The sequence below is a fragment of the Alexandromys fortis genome, unplaced genomic scaffold, assembly GCF_014885135.2.
Source record: "Alexandromys fortis isolate MF-2015 unplaced genomic scaffold, M_Fortis_MF-2015_v1.1 scaffold_410, whole genome shotgun sequence".
NCBI classification, from domain to species: domain Eukaryota; kingdom Metazoa; phylum Chordata; class Mammalia; order Rodentia; family Cricetidae; genus Alexandromys; species Alexandromys fortis.
The window spans coordinates 272,030-297,731 of NW_026068310.1; the positions used below are offsets into that span (position 1 = coordinate 272,030).

Here is a 25,702-nt window from a genome sequence, read left to right on the forward strand (position 1 = left end):
GAGAGGAACAAAGTGCTGGCTGTGGGCACCTCGGGACCCGTGGCTGGCGAGCGAGCAGGCAGCGTGGGGGAGGTGTGCTCTGCTTCTGTTGTCGCGACTGAGGGCCTAGGGCCGGCGAGGGTGCTACTGCGGCCTAGAGCGGGCGGGCGGGCGAGCGAGCCAGTGCTGCGGTAATTGCGACCACCCAGGACCTGCTGTGGGTGCTGCAGCCTAACGAGCAGCGGGGGCAAATGTGCCCCACGTTGGCGTGCCAAATGTGGCGGTTTGGATTAATGAAGACCAATAGTAATAGGTATTTGAACAATTTTAATGACAAAACCAGACTCACGAAACCAAGGTTCCAGCGGAGTACCAGAAGCAGGAAGGAAGGGGCGCATGGCTTCTGCTCACCCAATTTATCAGTAAACATTCGCCCGAGGCCGGCCCACCCAAAGGGCGGGCTTATTCCTACAAGACTTCAACACTCCCCTCTCATCACTGGACAGGTGAGTAAGACAGAAAATGAAGAGAACTAATAGATGTTATAAATCAAATCCACTTAACAAATAACTACAGAATATTCCATCCAAACCGAAAAGGATATACTTTCTTCTCAGCAACTCATGGAACCTTCCCAAAATTGACTACATATTCAGTAACAAAACAAACCTCAACAAATACCAAAAAAAAAAAAAAATGGTATAACAGTGAAGAAAAATTTTAGGTCAATTTTGTATTTTAATTTTTTTCTTTATATTTGTATGTGTGCCCACCGTGTGTGTGTGTATGTGTGTGTTGGTGTCTGTGTGTCTGTATGGTGTGTGTTTATGTGTGTGTCTGTGTGTCTGTGCAGTGTATTGTGTGTGTGTGTCTGTGTGTCTGTGTATGTTCATCTGCATGTGTCATGGCATAACAGTGGTGATCATAAGACTACTTTTGGGAGTCAGTTCTCACCTTCCATCATGTGAGTCCTTGGGATCAATCTCAGGTCATCTTGGCAGCAAGGACCTTTACCTACTGAGCCATCTCATTCACTAAAGTTTTTTGTTTTGTTTTGTTTTGAGTAAGTATCTTAATAATAATTGATGATAATTTTAGTCAGAAAGTGATTTTAGAATGAATAGTAGATTTTTAGATAACATGTAACTTTAAACTGTGAGCAAAACAGAGTGATGGGGCTGAATTAAATGATGAAGTTCTTAATAACTTACCACCTTTTGTGTAAAATTCTCTTTCCTTCCTCAGAATAAAAGCTTGAAGAACAAATTGTTGTCCGGAAGCAAGCTGTGTGGGATTCATGCAAAAGAGGTGAGTAAATATGACCTTCTCACAAGTGTACCTGGCTAAGATTATTATTGAATTAAATCTTGTGTAATCTAAAGAACTAATGGTTTTTCCCAAAACACAAATGAAATACAGAATGCAAAATAAAATACATTTTAGTTTTGTATGCATCTAGTTATTCCAATATTACACAAATGAAAAAATAGAAATGTATCCAATGTCATGTTCATAAAATGAATTTCTAACACCTTTCTCATTGTATAAACCAATTCTCCCCAGCAGGAAATTATCACATTCCCACTGTATTTTCCTTAAACTTTGTGACATTTATATGCCACCAGCAAAGTTCCTGGGATTATATTAGTTTATCAGATAAACAGACCTGCTTATTCTATTTCCTGTGCAATTAGATTTTCTTATATATAACTCAAGGAAGAACAAACATTTAGTCACAATAGTCAATTTTGTCTAACTCTGACCTGATGTTAAGTTCAAAATAGAAACAAAGAAAACCAGCCCTCATATCACAATCCGAGAGAACCTAGATAACAATGAGGACCCTAAGAGAGATATACATAGATCTAATCTACGTGGGTTGTGGGGTAAAGGGAACACTCTTGCATTGCTGGTGGGAATGTAAGCTGGTACAGCCACTTTGGATGCCAGTGTGGCAATTTCTCTTAAAATTAGGAAACAACCTTTCTCTAGACCCAGTAATACCACTTTGGGGTATATATACAAAGGATGCTCAATCATGCCACAAAGACATGTGCTCAACTATGTTCATAACAGCATTGTTTGTCATAGCCAGGACCTGGAAACAACCTAAATGCCCCTCGACTGAAGAATGGATAAGGAAAATATGGTACATTTACACAATGGAGTACAACAGTGCAGAAAAAAAATAACAACAGCTTGAATTTTGCAGGAAAATGGAGGGAGCTAAAAAACATTATTTTGAGTAAGGTAACCCAGACGCAGAAAGACAATTATCACATGTGCTCACTCATAGGTAGTTTTTAAACATAAAGCAAAGAAAGCCAGCCTACAAACCACAATCCCCGAGAACTTAGACAACAATGCAGACACTAAGAGAGACTTACATAGATCTAATATACATGGGAAGTAGAAAAAGACAAGATCTGCTGAGTAAATTGGGAGCATGGGAACCTTGGGAGAGGGTTGAAGAGGAGAGGAGAATCAGGGAGGGGAGCAGAGAAAAATGTAGAGCTCAATAAAAATCAATTAAAAATAGAACTGTATCTTGTAGGAACTATTAAGGAGAGTAGTAAAGTAATAGTTAAGTTTACAAGTGAGTGTAGTTTAAAGACAAGAGTGCCGGTGTCTCAGCAGCACTTAGAAAGCTACATGAAGAAAGCTCACCCACTGAAAATCCCATGAACTATAAGGAGCAGGCAAGGAAGCATTAATATTCCAGGAAGACCTGATGTCTATGAAGAAAATGGGAAGGAACAAAGCTTAAGAGAAGAAAGATGACTTTACAGTTTGAAAGTTGACCCCTCCAAAGATGTCCAGAAGGGAGATCGAGAGCTGCTTAAGCAGGTCTATCATTGTCTTCCCTTAAGTTACAAATACCTTTCCCAACACCTTTCTATAGGTGGAATAGGGAAATTAGGAAAAAACATAATCTCCCTTCCTCTCCTGCTTGTAAGAACAAGGTCACATGCTTAGGCAATATGAGGGCTCAAAATATATTCTAAGACAAAGCCATTATCATTATCAAGAATACTTATACTTCAAGCTTGCATGTAATATGATCATTTGGAGAATAAGTTTCATATATATACATACATATATATGCATATATATTTACATACATATATATTCATCCATGTGTGCATATATATATATATATATGATATAAATACATACATACACAATGAATGGAAAGCTTTAAGACATAGAAAGTAAGTGGNATATGGATGGTATATGGATATATGTATATATCCATCCATATGTGTGTATGTATATATATGCATACATATATACAAACATACATACACAATGGATAGAAAGCTTTAAGACATAGAAAGTAAGTGTTGATTCTCTATAGAAAGTAAAATAGAACTGGTTCGTTTGTAGATCTGACACAAGGAAGGGCTTCATTTCATCGCATTTTGCTCTGTTTGGGTAAAAATTAGCATGACATTGTTCATATTATTGGGGTTGTTGAAACAGGAAAAATGGGCATTGGGAAAGTTTTGAATACTGTGATATAGTAAATAGAGTGGTGTTTTAAATAAGAAGTGTCTAAGCTACGTGTGTTGCAGGCACCTGTGATACCAACACCTGGGCTATAAGACAGGAAAATCAAGAGTTCAAGGTCACTCTAACCCACAACACTGATTCTTGAGGGAGACTTGAGCCATTCAAGACTCTATCTCAAGAAACAACAACAGAAAAGGGAAAATATCTGGATAAAAGTTGCACTGAACATTTAATCAGATCCTCACAAAACTCAAGTACAGGGGAGAGGGGGACACTAGAGGTATCACTGGTGTTTAGAAAATTAAAGAGTTCCTCCATTTACAGTTTATCCTCTTCATTCAAGAATGTTCCTGTTTTCCCTCAGCTCAGTGAAAATTAAATCTTATTTGTTCATAGTTGTGTTCTTTATGTTATTTCCTTAATGGTTAAAATGCAGTTAAGTTCATATAATTTATTCATTTTGCCGTATCTTGTAAAATATTTATAGAATAATATCAGAGCTCAGTATTCTGGATTAAAAGGGTAATGTTTACACTGTCAAAATAGTATTTTAGAATAATATGTGCAAATTTTTATTATTTAATTCTTCATTATTTCTTAAAACAAAGTAACAATCTTTTGTGCTGGGGACTAGCTGAAAGCAGCTCATCATCTCGGCCACGGGCTCTCGGCTCTGTACCCACACAGGAACGAAACACACCGTGATTTAGCATAGAAGACCATGTAATGTAGCTTTTCCCAGGGAGAGGTGAACAAATATGTATTCACTGCACATAGGGAACTAGAAGCAGAATGAATAGAGGCAGCTGCATCTCTGAAATCCTCACCACAGCATGGCAACAGCACATGAAGGTGCATCTCTCTGGCTTTGCTGCATGACCAAAGACAACTTAACGAGTTAGAGATTCCCCTCTACCCTGAAATCACCACTGTTTCTATGACCTTGTTCAACACAGCCAGGAATCTTCTAAGCTCTTGGGCATAGCGAACAATAATTAGCTTCCCCAGTCTTCAGAACCTCCTTCCTCCCAGAGCTAATGTTTCAATCCAGAGAAAATAGTTATACTACAAACGTTAAAAACTGCAAACCCAACACCATCTGCCATTGCTACCACTATTATTTCATAAAGGGAAAGTTATTTGAACATAAATGTGTAGGAAAGAATTTCAGATTAGACTGTTGTCTCGTAAATAAGACCAAGGAACTACAATGTTCTGTCATGGCTGCCCACATCCTTGTCCTTCTAGCTGTCATTGTCATTATCACAGCTTTAATTAGCTCATGCACATGCAGACACTCCATGACCTTCATGATCTTCATGACCTGATATTTGGAATTGCATTTACAATTAGCAATGTATTAAAAATAAAATCACTGAGATTCCAAATCGTGTATAATTTTTTAGAGGCTTATCCTTTTGATAGTTTTAACTTATCAAAATATTGCTGACAAGCTAAGACAGCATGTTATATGTTTCAAATTAGCATACATTCCATAATAGATATATTACCTTAGATGTATTGTTTTTGAATACTCTTCATGAAAACCTGAGAAAGGATTTTGCTTAACAGCATACTGATAATTACTCTGGACTATGAAATACAGATGACATGAGAGTACAAAGAATTCATATCTTCATGATAACACAAGCGAAGAAATCTGCTATGATTCTACCATGTTGTAGTCACTAAATATATACACACATCACAATAAAAAGTAGAAAATAAAATCTCAATTCAATTCTAATTTTATATACTAAAACCATCACCTAATGTTGCTTTAAATATTTGTTGTTATAATGAAAAGTTTAGATCCTAATGTGCACCTGCTATGCAAATAGATTATAAGTGGATATTAGAAATAGTTGTCATTTGTCCTTCACCTCTTCTGAGAAACTCCAGCACTAATTATCAGGACTGGAGATGGCACTGGACAGGTCACACGAATACTTACTATGAGCAACAATGATTTGCCGATTCTCACACACACTTGTCAACTCTATTGAGAGAAAGACTTACCCTGAGAGAATCTTTGGCTTGAGTAAGAGTCCTGAAGACCAGGTGGAACAGGATTGTTCATTAGTAAAGTGAGTGGCCTAAGTGATGATATCAGTGTGAATCAGAATCGCCAAAAAGAAAAACTTTGTGTGAGACAAGGCTCTGAATCAGTTATCATTATTTTGTTGTTTCAGACACTTGGGAGACTTTGTAATCAAAATAGTTATAGGAAGCATTAATTTCAACATAAAAGCATAAGTGCCAGAAGTTGAAGGGTCATGTGCAAATATTCTTCATTAATAACCTCTGGCAAACCCATGTTTTTACTAGTAAGTTTCAGTCTTCTGATCATGAGCATAGGACTTTTATCTGCCCCTATTAGAAAAAGAGAATAACTTTTGGTAGACATGGGATGCTTTGGAAAAGAAAAATGAAATGAGAAATTCAAATAGTTGGCTGTTGTATGAATGGTGGGCTCCGTTCCTGCCACCCAGCTAGCTTTACCCAAAATAATTACACGGAAACTGTATTCTTTTAAACACTGCCTCGCCCATTAGTTCCAGCCTCTTATTGACTAGCTCTTACATATTGATCTAACCCATTTCTAATAATCTGTGTAACACCACAAGGTGACTTACCAGGAAAGATATTAACCTGTGTCTGTCTGGAGTGGGAGAATCATGGTGACTGACTGACTTGGCTCCTTTCTCACAGCATTCTGTTCTGTTTACTCCACCCACCTAAGGGCTGGCCTATCAAATGGGCAGTTTCTTTATTAACCAATGAAAGTAACTCCTCCATCAGTTGGCTTTGTTACCAAACTCTTTTTTAAAGAGATACTTAAAATTTAATTAAAATATAATTATAGCATTTCCACCCTTGCCTCTTATTCTTCCCATGCTCCTAATCCCTGCTCCCTCTCAAATTCACATACTATGTGTTTTGAATATATAAATACATTCTGTTGGGTCTGTTTATTGTTGTCTGCATATGTATGTTTCTGGGGCTGACCAGTTGGTATCTGGGGGTTCATCCCTGGGGAAGACTAATTCTCCTCTCCATCCTGTAATCTGGTCTGGCTTGGTTTTGAAAGGCTTGGTGAATGCTATCACAGTTACTATGAGTCCATAAGTAGAGATGTCATAGACTGTTTCACGAATTCTCACATAATTTCAGATCATACAGTGTGCTCTTCTTCACATTATTCTGACTTTGGAATATGGGCCAAATAAGGGAGCACCTACCACTCTTCATTATGTTTTACATATTTGCCCCTTACCATGTGTATATGTGCACATGTGTGTATGTATATGCCCATTTGGATGTTTCTCCCCAATGAAGTAAGAGGATCTATTATTTCAAGAGTAAGAATGCAATGAACTGAAGTACTCTACAGTACTGGTAACTGTGTCTTTTCTAAAAGGGTCAGAAGGCACAGTCTCCTTCTCCAATTACAGATAAATTATAAGGATGCAGGTAAAGGTGCATGTCACTGGGAGCAACTGAATTTGTTAAATGTTTTTATATTTATAAGGATATTGGTATAAAGTGTGGTCTTCTGTAGCCCTGTTAACCCTTGACTAGTGGAATTTTCCTGGCATTCTATCTGTTTGTTTGCTAGTGTCTGTTGAAAATAGTGTATTAAATCCTTCCATGCATTTACACTCAGGGATCTTAAAAAGCAATTCAGTAAAAACAAAGATAACAGCATCCATACACATGCCTTTGTGTTGCAGGAGGTTGCTTGTTCATTTCCCGGCTGCCCAGACTCCAGAAATAATCACACAGAAACAATATTATTTGCAATACTGTTTGGTCTGTAGCTTAAGCGTATTTCTGGCTAACCTATATCTTAAATTAGCCCATCTCCACTAATCTGTGTATTGCCATGAGGCTGTGGCTTACCTGGCAAGTTTTTGTCTGTCTGTCTCCAGCTGGGCTACGTGGCTTCTCTCTGAATCTGTCCTGCTTTCTTCCAGCATTCACTTTAGTTTTTCCCTTCTTAGCCCTACTCTTCCCTATCAGGCCAAGCCAGTTTCTTTATTAACCAGTGCTATTCACAGCATACAGAAGGGAATCCCACAACACCTTTGTCTCTTAAAATTAGATTTTTTATCATGCTTCATTACAGATATTTTGCATGCTTGTGTGTACAGTAGAAGACAGAAAGTTATTTAAATAACACCTTTGTAAACATATGATTTTTTAAACAGACTGAAATCTTGCTTCCTGCTCCAGATGTCTACATGTCTGATGTCAAAGCTAAATTTAGTCTTCTCTGTTGATTGTCCAAATTATAGGCTTTTGCTTGACTAGGCTAAAGGGTTTACTCCTGTGCAGCGTGGAAAATTTAAATCTTCACGCTCGATAATAAAAGTTAGCATAGGCACTAATGCATATCTCTGCTTTTACAGTCAGAAAAAATCCAAGCCCAACTAAAGGAGCTCCATTATGGGAAGAAAGATTTGTTATTTAAGGTAAGCATCTTGGCCACTTTTCCTCCTAAATGACTGCCTAACATCTAACATGCTCAAAATAGGACTTTGGCTAATTGAAATTTCCTGAATATTCTAAAAAAGAATTACTCTTGGCTGAGTTGGGGTTCCCTTCATTTTCCTACCTCTTAATGAAAGCATATAAGTAAATCACTAGGCCCTTTTGTTGTTCAAGGAAGATTTGGTTCTGATGTATTTAAAGCTCCTCTTCCTAAGGTTTAGTAGGGTTGCCTTTGATATATGTCTAGAGACTAGAGGAATATATTTAGCACATACAGTTGACCTTGCAATCTTCACAGAAGTTTACTGACATTCAGTCATGGGTCTGTCCCATCAAAACCTGAATTTCAGAAATCTGCACCCACTGAGAATGTGAAAAGAGGAATACTTAGGGGTTCACAGTTCTGAATTCCTGGACTTTAGGAGCATTATTTTCTGTCACAGGAGGCTTTGCAGATATGACTAAATTACAGACCTTTAAAGGGAAAGATTAGGTTTATTAGCACTGATTAAAATATTTGAATCTTTTTACCAATGAAGCAAAAATGTCAAAATGTCAAGAGAAGAGTGTATGTTGTCATAGAAAATGCAGAATCAAAGATAAGGGGCATATCCCCCAGCTTCCTTGATTTAACCCTGTAGACAGACTTTCTATCCCATCATCCCACTCCCAAATAACCACATGGAGATTTCTTATTAATTATAAAAGCTCAGCCAATAAATTAGAATTGCTCCTAATGAGCTCTTACAACTTATATTAACCCATTTTTATCAATCTATGTGCCTGACTCCTGTCATTTACCTGTCCTCTTGAGTGCCTTGTTCCCTCTCTATCTGGCTAATGACTGCCCTTCTTTTTTTGTGGTTACTGCTATTTTTATTATTTATTTATTTATTTATTTATTTAAGATTACTGTCTCATCCCCCCCGCTGCCTCCCATTTCCCTTCCCCTCCCCCAATTAAGTACCCCTCCCTCGTCAGCCCAAAGAGCAATCAGGGTTCCCTGCCCTGTGGGAAGTCCAAGGACCACCCACCTCCATCCAGGTCTAGTAAGGTGAGCATCCAAACTGCCTAGACTCCCANTAAAGGACATTGAGCCTATAATTCGTGATCTTAGAGAAGCTAAATAAGAAGAGAACCCAAAGAAAAACATATAGGCATCCTCATGAATATTAACCTTCATCAGGCGATGAAAGGAGACAGAGACAGAGACCCACATTGGAGCATGGGACTGAAATCTCAAGGTCCAAATCAGGAGCAGAAGGAGAGAGAGCACGAGCAAGGAACTCAGGACCGCGAGGGGTGCATCCACACACTGAAACAATGGGGATGTTCTATCGGGAACTCACCAAGGCCAGCTGCCCTGGGTCTGAAAAAGTCTGGGATGACTGCCCTTCTTAATCCCAAAGAGTTCTCTCCCTGTCCAAAAGTGTCACCTAACTTCTTCCTGCCTAGCTATTGGCCATTTAGTTCTTTATTAAACCAATGTGAGCAGCACATCTTCACAGTGTGCAGAAATATTGTTCCACAGCATATACCCAATGCATTCATTTCAGATTTGTCATCTTGGAAACTATAGAACATTCTGTGTTGTGTAACTAAGTTCATGAGAATTCCTTACCCAGGAACAGAAAGTAAAGGTCCTTGACTTGTATTCTTTCTCAATCTACTTTTTCTTCTGGAGTACTGAGATAATTACTTAGGCTTTTATAAGTAGGTTTAATAATATTCAGTAAAATAAGATTGAATTATTTGTAATATTTACTTTTCAACACATTTCCACTGTAATGATCACCATAAGTGAAAAAAAATGGTTTACTAAATTTTAAGGTATAACTATTTTAGTAAATGTGGGAATGAGGTGATTTTTACTGGAAACAGTGAGAGATGACAGAGTGGTGTGCTGTACTTGCTCTTGGCTTTAGAATCAGAGGGAATGTCCTGATTTTGCCAACAGGCATTTGCACATAACATATGATTCTGTCATGTCTTGACAAATACTCTTCCTGCCTTTGCTTTGGTGACCTTTAATCCACAGTCTTCAAAGCCCTAAGGAAACACCTGGAACTGTCAGACATGAAGGCCCAAATACCTGGGGAAAATTGTCATTGTTTAGGAGTAACTTCAGTAGAGAATGAACAACGATGTGTTAATTGGATTGAATAAAGAACAAGATAACATAACTGAGTAAAGACAGGCTCAGAAAAACTTGTCCGTGCCACCAACTCTCAGCATTTCTGGCATTCCTCCCTACTGAGGGAGACTTGGCCTGCCACCTCTGGAATGTTGTGTCTATGACCTGCAATTAGCCATTGTAGATCAGAGTATGCCCTTACAGCTAGCCTTTCCAAAGAACCACAGAAGAAGGCAGGGTTTTCCTGGTGAGTGTCATGGCTGCATTTAGGAAGAACTAATTTCTGTGACTCACTGTGGGAAAGAGAAGGCTGGACAAGTTCATATAGCTAATATCTGAGACTCATCCAGCATTGTGCAGTTGAAAGCAGTCAACACTCTAAGGTGACCAGTTTACTACTAAGTATTTTGAAAGATTAGATATTTTGTGTGTAGAAGCTTGTCTTCTTCCATTCTGAGTACCCTTGCTTGACTAGAGGGTCTTTTTATGGGGGCAAATGTGTCAAGTCATAGTGCGACTATGAGGACATATCACAATGCTGGGCCTATAAATATGTTATAAATTTCATTATGTTTGTGTTTTCCCTATTCCAGATTGAGTCCATTGTGGACATTAATGATAACTCTATTACCCTTTCCCACTGGCTTCCCACCCATCTAGATTCAAATTCTCATTCCAAAATTTGATACAGTTTTCAAAATTCACTCCTAGATGGTATTCAAATGTCAGGCTTTATGCCATGGTGTTTCTGCAGAGCCACCCTGTTCAGATAAAATTGGATCATTTCTGCCTCATCATTCCAGTGTTAATTGAAGGCCATTGTAATGCATTATAAAAATTAGACCTGTGAAACCTATAACATATCTGAGTGTTAGAGAAGCCAGTCAAAATAAAGACAGAGATGCTGATAGCACCCTGCCCTTTGAATCTGGGAGGTGAGTTGAGACTGGGATTGCTGCTTGCCTCTACAGACTCTTGTCCATTCCATCATGCTATGTTTTTATGACTTGGCCTCCCAAGCAGCCTTCTCTCTGGAAAGGGCCTTTAATTTATACTGCAAGAAGGTGATTCCATATTTCTATTGATACAAATAGAAAAAAGTTATCATGAACCTCTTGGAGGGAAATCACTTGCTTTCAGGAACTGTCTGGAGGTACTCTACCTGCACAAATGAGATGCTATGGTGGAGGCGGATGTTCATAAATGTTTACTCATCCTATTTTTTCTTAGTTCACAGACGATTAAACCCATATTCCTAGTCAGACTTGTTCAGTTTAGTTTCTGAAATTGTAAACTATAACAGCACATTTTAGGTACATAGTTGAGCACTTTGAAGTTACTCTCCAGGGAGAGTTCATTCTTCTCAATTCTTGTATTTAACCACTCTCAAATAGCTGTCATTTCCAATTAAATAAGGAAAAATACAGTAATATCTCTATTCCAAACTTATAACTTATTACGATAAAGTGAAAGGAAGTAATAAACATCCAAGGATTTGGCCCTCTATATAATTTTTAAGGTGCCTTGTTTACCTATCATTCATCCTAATGGCGGTGAAAGCAGATTCAAATGACAGGAGCAAACTGCTGTCCTTTGAAGACCCTTTGGCAGCAGGATGGTTGTCATGTTTGGATGTTTGTCATGAACTGGGTGTGGTGTGTCCCTTTAAACTTAGAACTGTGGACGCAGAGGCAGGCAGATCACTATAACTTCCAAGACAACCTAGGGCTGTGTACTGGGTCCCTGTCTCTGAAAACAAAGAAACAAAGCTGAATCTTTATCTGTGAACACCTTTGATTTAGCTCTTATATTGTTTGTGCTCTTTGTTTAATTACAAGGGTGTTCATTAACCTTTGCATAATGAAAGAGAAGATAGTCGTGTAGTGTAAATGCATAAAGCATTGAGTGACAGACACTATTTTAGCACTTTACAAAAAGGAGAAACAGACCACTATAAATTTCATCCCTCATAGGAATGGCCAGAGCAGAATCCTTAGGAAGTTCATATTGGGCGTCTTTTACCAGTGATAGCACAAGCAGTAAGATCACTAGACCTGAGTTTATCCTATTGAAGAAGTATTTGGTAATTTGCATACTCACATTAAAAACAAGCTACATCTATTTATCTTAAGATGAATGCATAAGAGAGTATAATAGACTCTCCACAACAGAAGGATCCTGTCAACATTACCTGTTTCAGGTACCAAAAACTCACTCTAATCCCCCTGACGGCACCACCTCTGTAAATATTTGACAATTAAGATCTATAACATTCCAAAGCAAGGTTCTTCTTTTTTCCTGAAAAATCACTGGAAAAGTCTCTTCTATTTCTATTATACCTCCTGTCCCCAAAGAGATACCAGGCTTTTCAATGACCATTTCCCCCAGGTCCTCTATCCCTGTGTCCATAGTTTCTGGTTTAGAGACTTATTTCTCTGAGGTTCCTTCAGGAGGAACAAAAAGAACACTTCTACCACTAGTTTTAACCAAGAGTAGAGCTAATTCCCCAGTGAAATAGCCTGAAGGTACAGTCCTCTGCAGGATGGTAGCAGATGACAGAGATAACTTCAGTGTCTGAACTATGACACTCAGTTGGAAGTTAGAAATTTCAGCCACCAATACATATTTCTAGACTTTAATCAAATCTGTATGGTCTTAAAATTTACAAGTGGCATATCTTCCTACACTGCCCCAGGTATTACTACTTAACCTTCAGAATATGGAGTACACATCTTCCTCTGAATCAAAAGTTTCCACATTGTATGCATGATGTGATACACAGTAGCAGTAACTTTCTATATTCTGGGTAGGAGTTGGTGCTCAATCCCTGTTTCTTTCAACATGAGAAGAGAACACAATACAAAAATTAAACTATGATAGAGTCAAGGATGGTAGAGCATGAGCCAACTGACAGAAGAGACATACAAGTCAGACTATGATCACCAAGAGCTATAGGAATGTATTGGGGACCCTTCCCCAACCTCCTCAGTTATGGATAACCCTGGGTAGTGCCACAGAAATCAGAACACAGGGATGCAGAGTAGGAGATACAACTGCATACTTTATTGCAAAGCCAGTGTTCTTTTTATAATACTTAAATCACTATTCAAACTAGGTTCCCATAATACATGAAAATAGTTTCATAGACTAGTCACTTGGTTGCGACTAATTTCGAGGGCTTCGTGCCTTAGCTAATGTAAACAAAAAGCTCCGTGTTATGGGAATAACTCTTGTTGTAATATAATATGTAAAAACACCTCATCAGAAGACAAACCATAACCTAATCAGAGCCTTTGAACTACAGTGCACATCTTTGTTCTCAAGGACTGACCATTGGCAAGGCACTCTACTGATGGGAGAGGTTTGCCTCCTCCCAACTTGGTTTGCCAAGCCTACCTCAAGAATGCTACCTCAAGTCTCCCTTGCACAGAATTTCTATGCAGTTCAAAACCAGCCCTCTGCAGGAATGTTACTCTATCAAGCCACACCATCATCTAACAGATGCACACAGATGTCTGCTTGTTCTGTACATTAGTTTGATGTAGCTAAAAGCATACATAACTGAAGAAAGGGATTCCTTCTCTTTTAGCTATATTATGTACCTAGAAAGAGAGATTATGGGAAGCTGATTGTTGAATATCTATTTTTTTATCAGGACCAGGTAGGTAACATCCAAACATACATACTTCAGTTATTTATGAAACTGAAATGACATTTAAAATTAAAATGTGGATTACAAGGCACTTAATAATCTCTTCAAGTATCCATGAGTTTTTATTTACCAAAAATTATCACCTCACTTGACTTTATTCATTTAATTTAAGAAATACATTCTACTCAGTGTCTGGGGTATATAAAATTATATTCCATGCTACACTTTCCATTTCATCTTATGAAAACACACTGAAAATCACAAGAGAAGCTGTTTGTCTGCTTCACTTTGCACACACATACACACAACTTAGCACACAGACACATGCAAGCCCATAGAAACTTAAGGAGAGAGCCAGCTCATGTTGCATAATAATGTTATTAGGAAATAAAACAATATATATTTAATAATTTAGTTTTGTACATTGATTGCTGTATAGTGCTGTAACATGTAAACAAAATAGAAGAGTTGCAAAAAGAAAAACAGACATGCATTTAATTACTTTGTATGTGTGCTTGTGTGTGTACTTACCAGTTTTTCTCATGTGGCACAAATGTCCATATGGACACACACTCATATAAGTGTGCTTGTATGTGGATGCTCACAGTTTGCATCTTCCTCAGTCACTTAGAATTTTTAGTTTTTTTTCTTTATTATTAAAGTTAAAATGCATACATTTTAATTAACATATTAATTTAATTAAAGCACCATTTCCCTTTTTCTTTCCTCTCTCCAGACCATCCCAGGCTCTCTCCCTCCAACCTCTCCCATGTCCCCTTGATCTTAAATTAGTAGCTTTCTTTTTCATAGATTTTTATTGTGACATGTATATATATACACAAATACATAAAGATCAATATGCTGAGTCTTTCTTTACTATTTAGATATATAGTGTCAAGTTTGACTACCTTGCATTGGATGGCCAATGAGGGCTCACCCTAGGAGAGAATAATTCTCCTTCCCCTACCAGTTATTAGCTTCCTGCAATTCTTTGTTTAAGCACAGATCCTGAGAAAATGTCCCCATAAAACATTAGCATGTCTATTCATATTACTATGGTCCTTACCTTGTTTGTGCAACTATTTCTAGAATAGAATCTTTCATAGCATACTTTCTGATATTCTGGATCTCACAATGTTTCTGCTCCTCTTTGATGATACTCTCCAAGCCATAGATACAAGGGCTCTAATACAGATGTAGCCACTGGTATTTGCCTCTCCTTGATCTGTGGATCTCTGCATTGTATCTAAGTGTGGTTTTCCATAACAGTCTCTATTTGCTGTAAGCAGAAGCTCTTTGAGGAAGGGTGGCTGCTATACTTATCTGTGGGTGTAAGAATAATATTTACAATGTATTAATGAATTATGCTGGTCTAACAATGTGAGAGTAGTACTTTTCTAAGATTCATGACCTCACTAGCTAGGTTTCTAGTACCAGGCATGAGTTTACTCCTGAACATGGTACAATGTAGGAAACTGATTTAACATGTATCATGCCATAAACACATTCAGGAGTATAGTCATGTATACTATTACTGTGTACTATTACCAGTCCTTGCTATTGGCACATCCTCAGCTAGTGTAAAATCATCACAAGCATGCATCCATAAGTTATTCTGACATTTAGTAAGCTATGATATCACTAGGTAGTGGGAAGCTTCCGAGCCATTTCAACCTCAGAACCACATTATTGTGTAAACCATCTCATTTGTTATTTTTTTATTTTTCATTGCTTTATAAATGATACCATTCAAAATTTCCACTTCCTCCCCTCCTCCCATTTCCTTCCCACTCTCCCCTTCCTCTCCCCTCCCCCCTCCAGTCCTAAGAAAGGGTAGGGTACCCTGCCCTGTGGGAAGTCTAAGGCCCTCCTCCCTCCATCCAGGATTAGGAAGGTGTGTATCCAAACAGACTAGGATCCCAAACAGCCAGTAGAGACAAATCCCAGTGCCATTATTATTGGATTCTCAGTTGGCCCCAATTGTCAGCCACATTCAGAGGGTCCAGTTTGATCCCATGCTCATTCAACCCCAGTTCAGCTGGATTTGGTGAGCTCCCATTAGATCAAGCACACTGTCTCAGTGCGTGGACCAACCCCTCGTGGTCCTGACTTTCTTGCTGATATTGTCCCTCCTTCTGCTCTTCAACTGGACCTTGGGAGCTCAGTCCAGTGTTCCAATGTGGGTCTCTGTCTCTATCTGCACCTGTTGCCGGACAAAGGTTCTATGGTGGTATTCAAGATAGTCATCAGTCTGACTATGGGACAAGGCCAGTTCAGGAACCCTCTCCTCCACTGCCCAGGGTCCTAGCTGGGGACATCCCCATGGATACCTGGGAACATCTCTAGAGCCAAACCTCTTGCCAACCCCAAAATTAACTCCCTTAATTAAGATATCTTCTTCCCTGCCCCCATAACCATCCTTCCTCCATCTCAACCATCCCACTCCCCCAAGCTCTCCCCAACCCTCCCCTTTTCCCTTTTCTCTCTTCTCTCCCCTTCCCACACCCCACCCCACCCCCATTCTCCCAACTTTTGCCATCTTGCCTGCTTCCAATTTTCAGGAGTATCTATATATGTTTTTCTTTGGGTTCACCTTATTACTTAGCTTTTCTGAGATCATAAACTATAGGCTCAATGTCCTTTGTATATGGCTAGAATCCACTAATGAATGAGTATATACTATATTTGTATTTTTGGGCCTCACTCAGGATAGTGTGGGACATCTCATTTATTATTACATTTTTGTTTCACTAATACAATTGATACATTTTAGTGATAATAAAGAAAACAAATATACAAAACAGATTTCCACTTTCAATTAGTTATTGGTTTTAAGAAAACATAGTTAAATGTTGTGAAAACCCTTTTTCTGCTACTTGTGGTGTGAATGATCAGAGAAAGGGATTTGGTAATCAGGTAATTTATTAATGCCTCATAATTAGCTTCATATGAAAATCAGCTTGGATTGGACCTTGTAGACATTATGCCAACTCTGTATTGGTGCTTGACAGTATTTAAAGAAAAGAAATGATGATGATGATGATGATGATGATGATGATGGAACCAAAGGGAAAGAAAGGGTGCCATCTATATTGAAAAAGAAACCCAATCCAAAAGATAGTAGTGTGAACTTGAATCATTAGTGTACAGTGGAAGCAAGTGCTGAAAAATGTTATGATCATAAAGAGAGTCAGAAAAGAGGTTAGAAAGAGATGCTGAAATAAAATCTGAAAAGAAAGACCTATTTAAAAACTGCCTATGGAGAGAAGAAATTTGATATTGCACGTAATTCTACTCTTTCAGATAGGAAATAAACCAAGCATCTACAGGCTTGCAGATGTAGTGATGAACCTTCTTCTCTTGTCTTTCCTTGTATATGGTTACTGGACATTTATTGTTTGAGACCATGAGAACTATGCTAGCAACAACTTGGACTCACACTGGGGCTTCCCACTCAGCAGCAGCTTCATTGGTTCTAGTTAATTTTTCTCCAATAGTTCCCAACTTCTAACTGCTGTTGCAGTTTGATACAACTTTATTTATATCTTTTACTTTTGTTGTGTGTGCATATGAGTAAAGACCCCAAGGTTGTCATCATGTGTCTTCTTCATTGCTCTATACTTTTACATATGGAGACAGGGTCTCTACTGAATCTGAAGTTTGTCAATTCTGTCTCAGTTAGCCAGTCAATTTAACCCAAGATTCTCTATCTCTGCCTCTAATTCTGGGATTAGTGATGACTACCATACTCACCCAGATTTTATGTGGGTTTGGGGTTCTGATGTCTGGTACTCACACTTGCACAGCAAACAATTAAACCACTAAGTATTCTCCCAATCTCTATTTATGTCATTATAATTGATGCATAATAACTGCATATATGTGTAGAAGCATGATGGCTTGCACTAATATAAAGCAAAATGATGAATTTGAGAAATTTCCTCTCAACCATCTTTTAAGTACAGTTATTAAGAGATAAAATATTCGAAATACTTGGAAGAACATAGAGAAAGGGGAACTCTTACACACACATAGTGGGGTATAAATTAGTATAGTCAATGTAGCAAACAATATGGGGCTTCCTCAAAAATTTGAAATATTGGGAGCAAGACTGTCTGTTGGGGGAGGAGACTATGGGGGCAAGGGAGTGAGGGAAGGGTAGGGTAGCCCAGCAACAGGACATATGCTTAAACTACATTTCATTCTATACAAGCATGAAACTGGCCTTATGGGATTCTGCAAGGTCAGACAAAAGCAAATAAATAGAATCAAAATGAAAACAAATAAATAAAAACTTTAAGCCAGAACTTCATATTCCCAGAAACCCTACTCCTGCATCTATCCCAGGAGGAGTCACTGTCCTGAAGAAGGAAGATTAAATTCTAGTATTTACAACATACTAAAATCATAGTATTCCACAATAACCCATTATATAGTAAAAGTACACAGAAAAGAGTATCTTCAGAATAAACAACGCAAAGGCAAGATCAGTGGCTGATCAAGATAACATGCTAACTCAAAAGACTTTGGCATTAGGCTTGCATAAAACAAAGGAAGAGAGAAAAGACACTTGATAGTATAGAAGCATTGTACCCATTTGATAGAATAAAGCACCTCATAATCTATTATTTTCCTATTTTTTCTAATAAGAAATTTAATGAGGGTGGAAATTTCACTGCTACTCAATGGAGTATAAAACTTTTCTCATTTAAACTAAATACTTGACTATTAAATAAAGAGAAAATAACCCTAATAATAGGGTTATTATTCAAGGTTCTCTAGAGAAACAGAGCATTATGCATTCCAATAATTCTGTGGTATTTCACAGTAACTTATACATATATATGTATATATATATGTGTGTGTATGACTATGTATATATATATCCATATATATGTATATATATCCATATATATGGATTTATTAGAATGTCTTGCAGGCTGTGGTCCAGTTAGTCTAACAATGACTTTCTATTAATAGATCATTCAAGAATCCAGTAGTTGTTCAGTCCACAAGGCTGAATTCTCAGCTGGTCTTCAGTATACATTGGAATTCTTCAGAAGGAGGCTCTAATGCCAATAAAAGAATGAACTTTCTAGCAAGAGTAAGGGCAAGCAGACAAAGAGAGAGTAAGGTTTCTTCTTCCATTTACTTTATATAGAATGACACAAGAAACAGTGGTCCCAATGTTCATCTTCATTCTTCAATAAAAATTAAAGATACCAATCTTTAGTTTTAATTAGCTGCTCTTCCCACCTCAAAAGAGTCACAGTAAAGGTGGGCCTTTCCACTTCCAGTGACTAAATAAATAAAAATCCTTCACAATTGTACCCATCTGCTTGGGTTCTAGTTAATTCCAGATGTACTCAAGTTGACAACCAAGAATTAGCTATCACACAGGGAGGTGTCCAGAGACTTTTTACCTGCCTTAGGTGGCTTCCAAGCTTGTATCTCACTTAAAGCTGGACCACTCTCTTCATCATTGATGTGTAAAGGAACCGAGATAGCTCAGTGTTTAGAAACAGGGACGATCACCCTCACGTATGTAATATACTGTTAGTTATGGTATGAATTTGAACACAGGTGAATTTCTATGTTTTCAACTACAAAATGACAGTAATGGTAGCCTTTCCATCAAATAGTTATTTTGAAAATAAGATGAATAAATTTAGCTAAATTGTCAACTCATTTTCCTACCTAGCATGTAAAGCAGAGGAAGAATTAGCTTTTGTTGTTTATAAAAACTCAAACTTTTACTTTATTTTTTCATAATATAAGCAATCCATTAATCTTGAGCTTAGAAAACCTTGGGTTTTTCTCCTGTTGAGGGAGTTGTGTGATCTCACTTTGTTTATTCTGAAATTGTCAGCATACTGTAGAAATTCCAAATGAACCTAACAGTCATTCTAAGTGCAAGCTGCCTTCTGTTCTTCTTTTCTTTAATATCTGCAAATAAAACAGATCTTGTTTGTTTTTCCACATTTTTCTTGCATTATTAGGCATGGGGAGATAAAAATTGTGACTCCAGTGTTTTGATGGAAGGAAAAACATCTAATCCATAGACTACAGTAGAGGACACACGAACCCTCTCACTGCATCATGAAATGTACAGAGCTAATTTCCTTTTCAATGTAATGTACTTATAGCTCTTAAAGTGTGCATGTGTGTGAGTGTGCACATGCATGTGTGTGTGTGCGTGTGTGTAAGTGTGTGTGTGTGTGTGTATGTGTGTACATCACTAAAGTAGCAAACTTTCTCTAATACCCATAACTGGACTTAACTATTTTAAAATTAGAATAATTTTCAAAAGCTGATAATATTATAATGTGCAAGCACATTATATAATCTTTGTGCTTTTGTGTTCAGTCTCTGTTCAAAGAGAAATATGTGGATAATAAACTCTATTTATTACAAATTATGAAACTCGTCCACAGATGTGAATTCATCAAATGGATCAATATGAAACTGATCTACTCAATATGTGTTTCTCAAGAACATTCAGGGTTTTCAGCATTGGACTGGATACAGACCATGTCTAAAAAATTATTTGAATATAGTTCTTTAGCAGAGCATCATGCATCATCTGTTGCAGAGGAGTGGAGACCCTGAATTATTTTCCTTTCTCATGGTACCATTATCTCTACTCCATATTCTAAAAACCTACCACACAGGCTGTGTCCCAACACAAACACACACACATAAATACATACACATGTCCATATACTTATATAGTCAAATAAGCTTTACCAAGAAAAAAATTTGCATATAATACTTGTTCTGCTCTGAAAACTTGGCTGGTCAGTTGTTTTAAATGTTGCCTTTCTTTTATGTTCATAGTAATGAGCGTATATTATAATTTTATTTTGTTAAGATTGATAGCGAGAACACTTTTCTGTTCTCAGTTTTGTTTGAGTATCAACTCTGTGGAAATATGTGTTTTATCTATTTAAACATACCTTATTATCACACTAATTTTGTTCCTACATATATTTCAGGGACAAGTTCATTGCCAGCCATAGTTGTTCAGATGTTTTCCCAAGTTCTTATCGTTCCTTTTACTTACATGGGATTTTCAAAGTTAAAAATGTAGTTTTGGTGAAGTCGAGTTTTTTTTTTTTAATGTTTCCTAATATTTTGCTCCTCTTGTTACTGGGGAAGACTTTGCTTAGCCGTGTGCACAGGGGCTCACCCCCATGTCTTCTTACAGATATTTAAGAGGCCTAGAAAAATCATCAGCAGAGATTTAAACATCCTATCATGAGCGAATCACTCAGATTAATTTTCTTTGTTAGTATCTACTTGTTTCAGAGTAAGGTGAAAGCTGGCTGAGAAGAACACAGAAGACTAGTAATTCCCTCCCCCTATGCTGTATAACTCCTGTGTCATGGAATCAAATCTTATGTCATTTTGAGTAGGGTTCGGTGATGAGACTTTGTCTCTGAAGCTATTGCAAGACTTAAGAACTTTGAATATGAAACATAAAAAGAAAATTGAGACATCTGATTTTGATTCAGATTTCCGACTTTCAAAACTTCTGATTTTACCTGTGACAGAGCAATTTTCATCAAATTATGTAAATTTTTAGTTCTAGCTTCAAAATGAGGGAGGTTTGCACTTTTGTGGGATGCCCAGAAAAGACTCAAATGCATAATAACTATTTGTTCCTTTTCTTGTCTGTTACTTCCCATGCTTGATCTTATCCGACTGTGCCGAAAACACATTACATTCTGCATGCCTCTGTCCTCAAAGCTCAGCGTCTTTGCTGAGGTTTTTTGCGTTCCACCATGGCCACATAAATGACAGTCTGTTTTCTCTGATGGATTGTTTAATGAAGTCAAGCTAATACTCATCTATTCCAATTTACTTAGCTGCAGTAGTGTGGAATGTTGCAGAGTTCAGAACAGAGCAGGTGGAAAACTTGCTGTCGCTCTGGTGATGTCAGAGAGGTGGTGTTATGATTCAAACCTTTCCATAACATTTTTAGAAAGAAAAAGTTTGCCCTTGACTTCAAGTGAGAAGTCATTATCCAGATAAAGGATTTGGGGAAGGTGCTTTTTTAGTGGATGGAGTATACCACAGTCTATGACCCAAGGGCGTCAGAGGGCATGGACAGTAAAACTGAAAGCTTTAATTGATCAGGTGCTGTGTTTTTGCTTGTTTTGTTGTTGCTGCCATTGTTTATTTTGGTTTGGTTTGGCTTGGGGGGGTTGTTTGTTTGTTGTTTTTGTTTTGGACTCAGGGTAGCAGCTTTAACTTCAGTATTTCCTAAACTTTACCTAAACTTGTGTGAAGGTTAATACAGATAAAATTAGTCTTCATGCACATTTCTGTCTCCATTTATACACAATTGATTTTAGCAGTGCAGTAGAAAACTGAGGGTGCGCCAACTCTCTTTAAATCCGTGCAGAGAAATCCTCGGTTCTATGCAAGCTGGAAGCCACATTTCAGCATTAATTGCCAGCTGCCACTGGCAAGAGCAGCATATTCCCGAATAGGCTCCTCTCTGCCAGCTCTAGAGATTAGAACTACAATTGGTTGTCAAGATGCACTTTTTTCTGCATCTTTCCCACTCCGCCCTATTGTTTCCATAATGGGGCAGCAGAAAGGAATAGCGCATAAGAGCATTCTTCTTCTGAAACTCAGAATCCTAGGTAAGATCCGAGAGAGGCTGCCAACACGGTGCCCATTCATTCGCTTATAACCTCAGAAACCCTTTCCCTACAAGCTCCTCTCCAGTTAGCTCAGACCCATCCCATCTCCAAGCACTTACAGGGATCCCAAGGGTCTGCCACTATTAATGGAGCAAACTTTTGTTTAAAGGTCTCAAACCAGACCGCTTTGTACTGTCCATTTTCCCATTGCCTGGACAGTTGTTACACAAATGCTGCAGGTATCTATGTAGTTTCCAAGGCTGTTCTGGAGCTACCTTCAAACTCTTCATTCCTCTAACATCAGACACTGGAAACAGGGTCTCACGTTCTTGTAGTCTTTCGTTCCCCATCTCAGCTCTCCCTGGGGCTTGTTTCCTTGCCATACAATGTCTTCACAGGCATCCTTCACTTGGCTAATTATGACTTTTGAAAATGATTTAGTAGAGCTAGAGCTTTTTGCTGTTGTTTTTAAAGAGTGCCTCGTATAGTCAGATCACGCCCAGTGTTCCTGCCAGGATTATAATCGTAGTTCTCCTACTATGTTCAACTTGAGATAACTTTAATAATGTAAAATCTGTCCATTTAATGCACGATGCAATGTTTTCTTTTCTACTGATTTTTGTTGAGCTTTACCTTTTTCTCTGCTCCCCCCTTGCTTCTCCCCTCCCCTTCAACCCTCTCCCAATGTCCCCATGCTCCAAATTTACTAAGGAGATCTTGTCTTTTTCTACTTCCCATGTAGATTAGATCTATGTAAGTCTCTCTTAGTGTCCTTATTGTTGTCTAGGTTTTCTGGGATTGTGATTTAAAAACCACTTATGAGTGAGTACATATGATAATTGTCTTTCTGTGTCTGGGTTTTCACTAGTTTCTTTGGTATAAGCAGCTAACAATGAATTAAGAGTCTCTGAGCTGGATGTGTATTTGGCCAGCTAAGAGGAAGAATGTGGTATGATAAGGTTTATGAATATAAATGATCATGGTAAATGACTGTACTAAGTAGCAGCTGAATTGATAAATAGATTGATGGAGGAATAATAAAAGACATACAAGGTAATTCCCATATTCAGAAATAAACGAGATGCATAATTAATTTATTCCTTGTCAGTTCCTTGGATTAGACCAAAATCACCACATTCTCAGCCCTGACCAACTGGATTAAAGGGAGTGCAGCCACAGGTGAAGGAGGTACATGGCCCCTCCTGGGCACAGTCTGAGGCCTGCAATCCCCCTTCAGGGAACTGGTGGCACATGAAACGAACAGAAACTGAGTTCTTTTTGCCTTTGTAGAAGCAATTGAGATAATTAATTGAGTTACAAAAAACTGATTTTGCTAAAACTAAAACAAAATTACAGTGGTAATTTCCAAATAATTGTCTCATAGGCAAAAATTAATACTTTTTTTAAAAAAACTATATATAGACAAAATTATGTATATCAGAATTTTGCCTTTCGTTTTTCTTTCAGCATTTTCTTTATCACATTTAAATTTGCCCAAGGACAAATCTTTCATGCAGCTAAATATTAAATCTCTCGTATTAAGAAGGAAATTTCATAAGGGATTAAGTTAATTATCTCCCTACGTTTCTACAACTGGAAAAATCTGCTATTGAAGACTTTCACTAGAAGCTTTCTGAGGGATTGGGAGCATAGCATTTTGCTAGCATAATAGAAATCCTGGGATTGACACCGAGTTTGGGGAAAGAATCTGTATCTTCCTTGTTTTCTGTGACAATTTCACGAACTCCTTCAAGTGATGTCTGGCTTGTATTCAAGTATCTTCAGTTGGCCCAGGAGGGACAGAATAAAGATCACATGCCCTGGCACTGGCTTGGGATTCAGGGAAGCAGCATCGACATCCTACTGGCATAAAACCCATCCAATGCTTCCTAGTTTACTGCCTTTGCACAGGTGTGTATTAGCTGGGGCAAGGCTTCTAGATGAGGTGCGTGGGCACCAACTGCTACACACTAGTAAGATCCTGAGTCTGTGGACTGTCAGGACTTATCAAGGCTTTCATTCCTCCTTTCCTAAGAGCTAACAACACTATGTGTCACATTTTAGGATGGCCAAAGTAGTCAGCCCCTCCATGCAGCCCACATATTGGCATATAAGCAATATTCTACAGATCCCTTAGGTGATTTATTCCATGTTAAAGAATAAAGACCAAAGCCTTAAAAAATAAGAACCTTTTCTTAATTCTTAAGGCAAGTAAATGGGAGGGGGTAGGGGCATGTCAAGACTTTTACACTAGGTTCCATTGTTCTTTCCATAGCTCTAATAATGAACATTTAATTAAGTCTAAGCCATTAAGTGTGAGTCAATGTTTCAACCAAGGCTGTGGTTCTTCTTGGTAAATTTCTGCTTAGGCTCCAATTATACTTTATCTTTTGTTGCAGCTTTAGTCATTAACCCAATTAGCTCAAGTAAGACTCACTTAAACCACAAAAATAAAATTTGTATTATCGGACCTCAGAAAATATTCAAACACCTTCTCAGTCCGGTACTACACTTGGGAAGTTACTTTTTGTAGGGTAGAAGGAGACTCTTTCTCTTTGTGCGCCACAGTGAAAGTCATAAAACCCCAAGCAGAACTTGACAGCAGTCCTTTTTACAGCAGCTGCCCCACCCACCCAGGAGCCACCCTCCTACCACAGCACAGAAGCTTAGGGGACAGGATCTGCTTGGTTTGCATGTGTTTAACTCACAATTTGCATATTTACTGGCCCATAGGAAATTTATTGGCTTATGTATTTAGAATGGACCTGAAGTGGTTGGAGTGATGCTTTCCACTGTCTCAGTAGGTTTTCCCATTTCTGTGACGTTCATCGTCACCACCAAGGCATTAGCGCATCTCCTGTGTGATTTTCTTAATCCTGACAGTTTCACAACTAAGCTTAATCAACACATAAAGTTTCCATGCGAGTTGGTATTTACCTTTAACTGAATATAACAAATAATATTCAATAAACACATATCTGTGAATCAATCTGAATGTTTATTTTATTTAAATTGGTCCAGCTTATCAATTTTCAATGGATGTATTTATTGGCAAGCGAGTTTAGAAACAAGTTTAAGGCTGATAATATGATGCCCAAACACTAAACAAAGTAGACTGATAAAAAAGATATCAACTCACTTAATAATAGATTATCCGTGTTATCGTTATTATTTTTATGATATACTAAGAAACATGTATTCTGATCACTTTTAGAATACTGTTAGAATACTGATTCTAATCTACAGTAAGATATTCTAAGTCACATTTTAATGTTAAAG

At 37.9% G+C, this 25,702-nt stretch overlaps 1 protein-coding gene across 1 annotated transcript in view; it reads left to right on the forward strand.

Moving 5' to 3' along the window:
* Positions 1-25,702, forward strand: part of LOC126495075 (leucine zipper protein 2-like) — a 215,772-nt gene that overhangs the window by 164,227 nt on the left and 25,843 nt on the right. The window contains exons 7-8 of the mRNA XM_050132671.1: positions 1,225-1,287; positions 7,905-7,967. Of these exons, the coding sequence (XP_049988628.1) occupies positions 1,225-1,287; positions 7,905-7,967 (126 nt within the window). The remainder of the gene's footprint in view (positions 1-1,224; positions 1,288-7,904; positions 7,968-25,702) is intronic.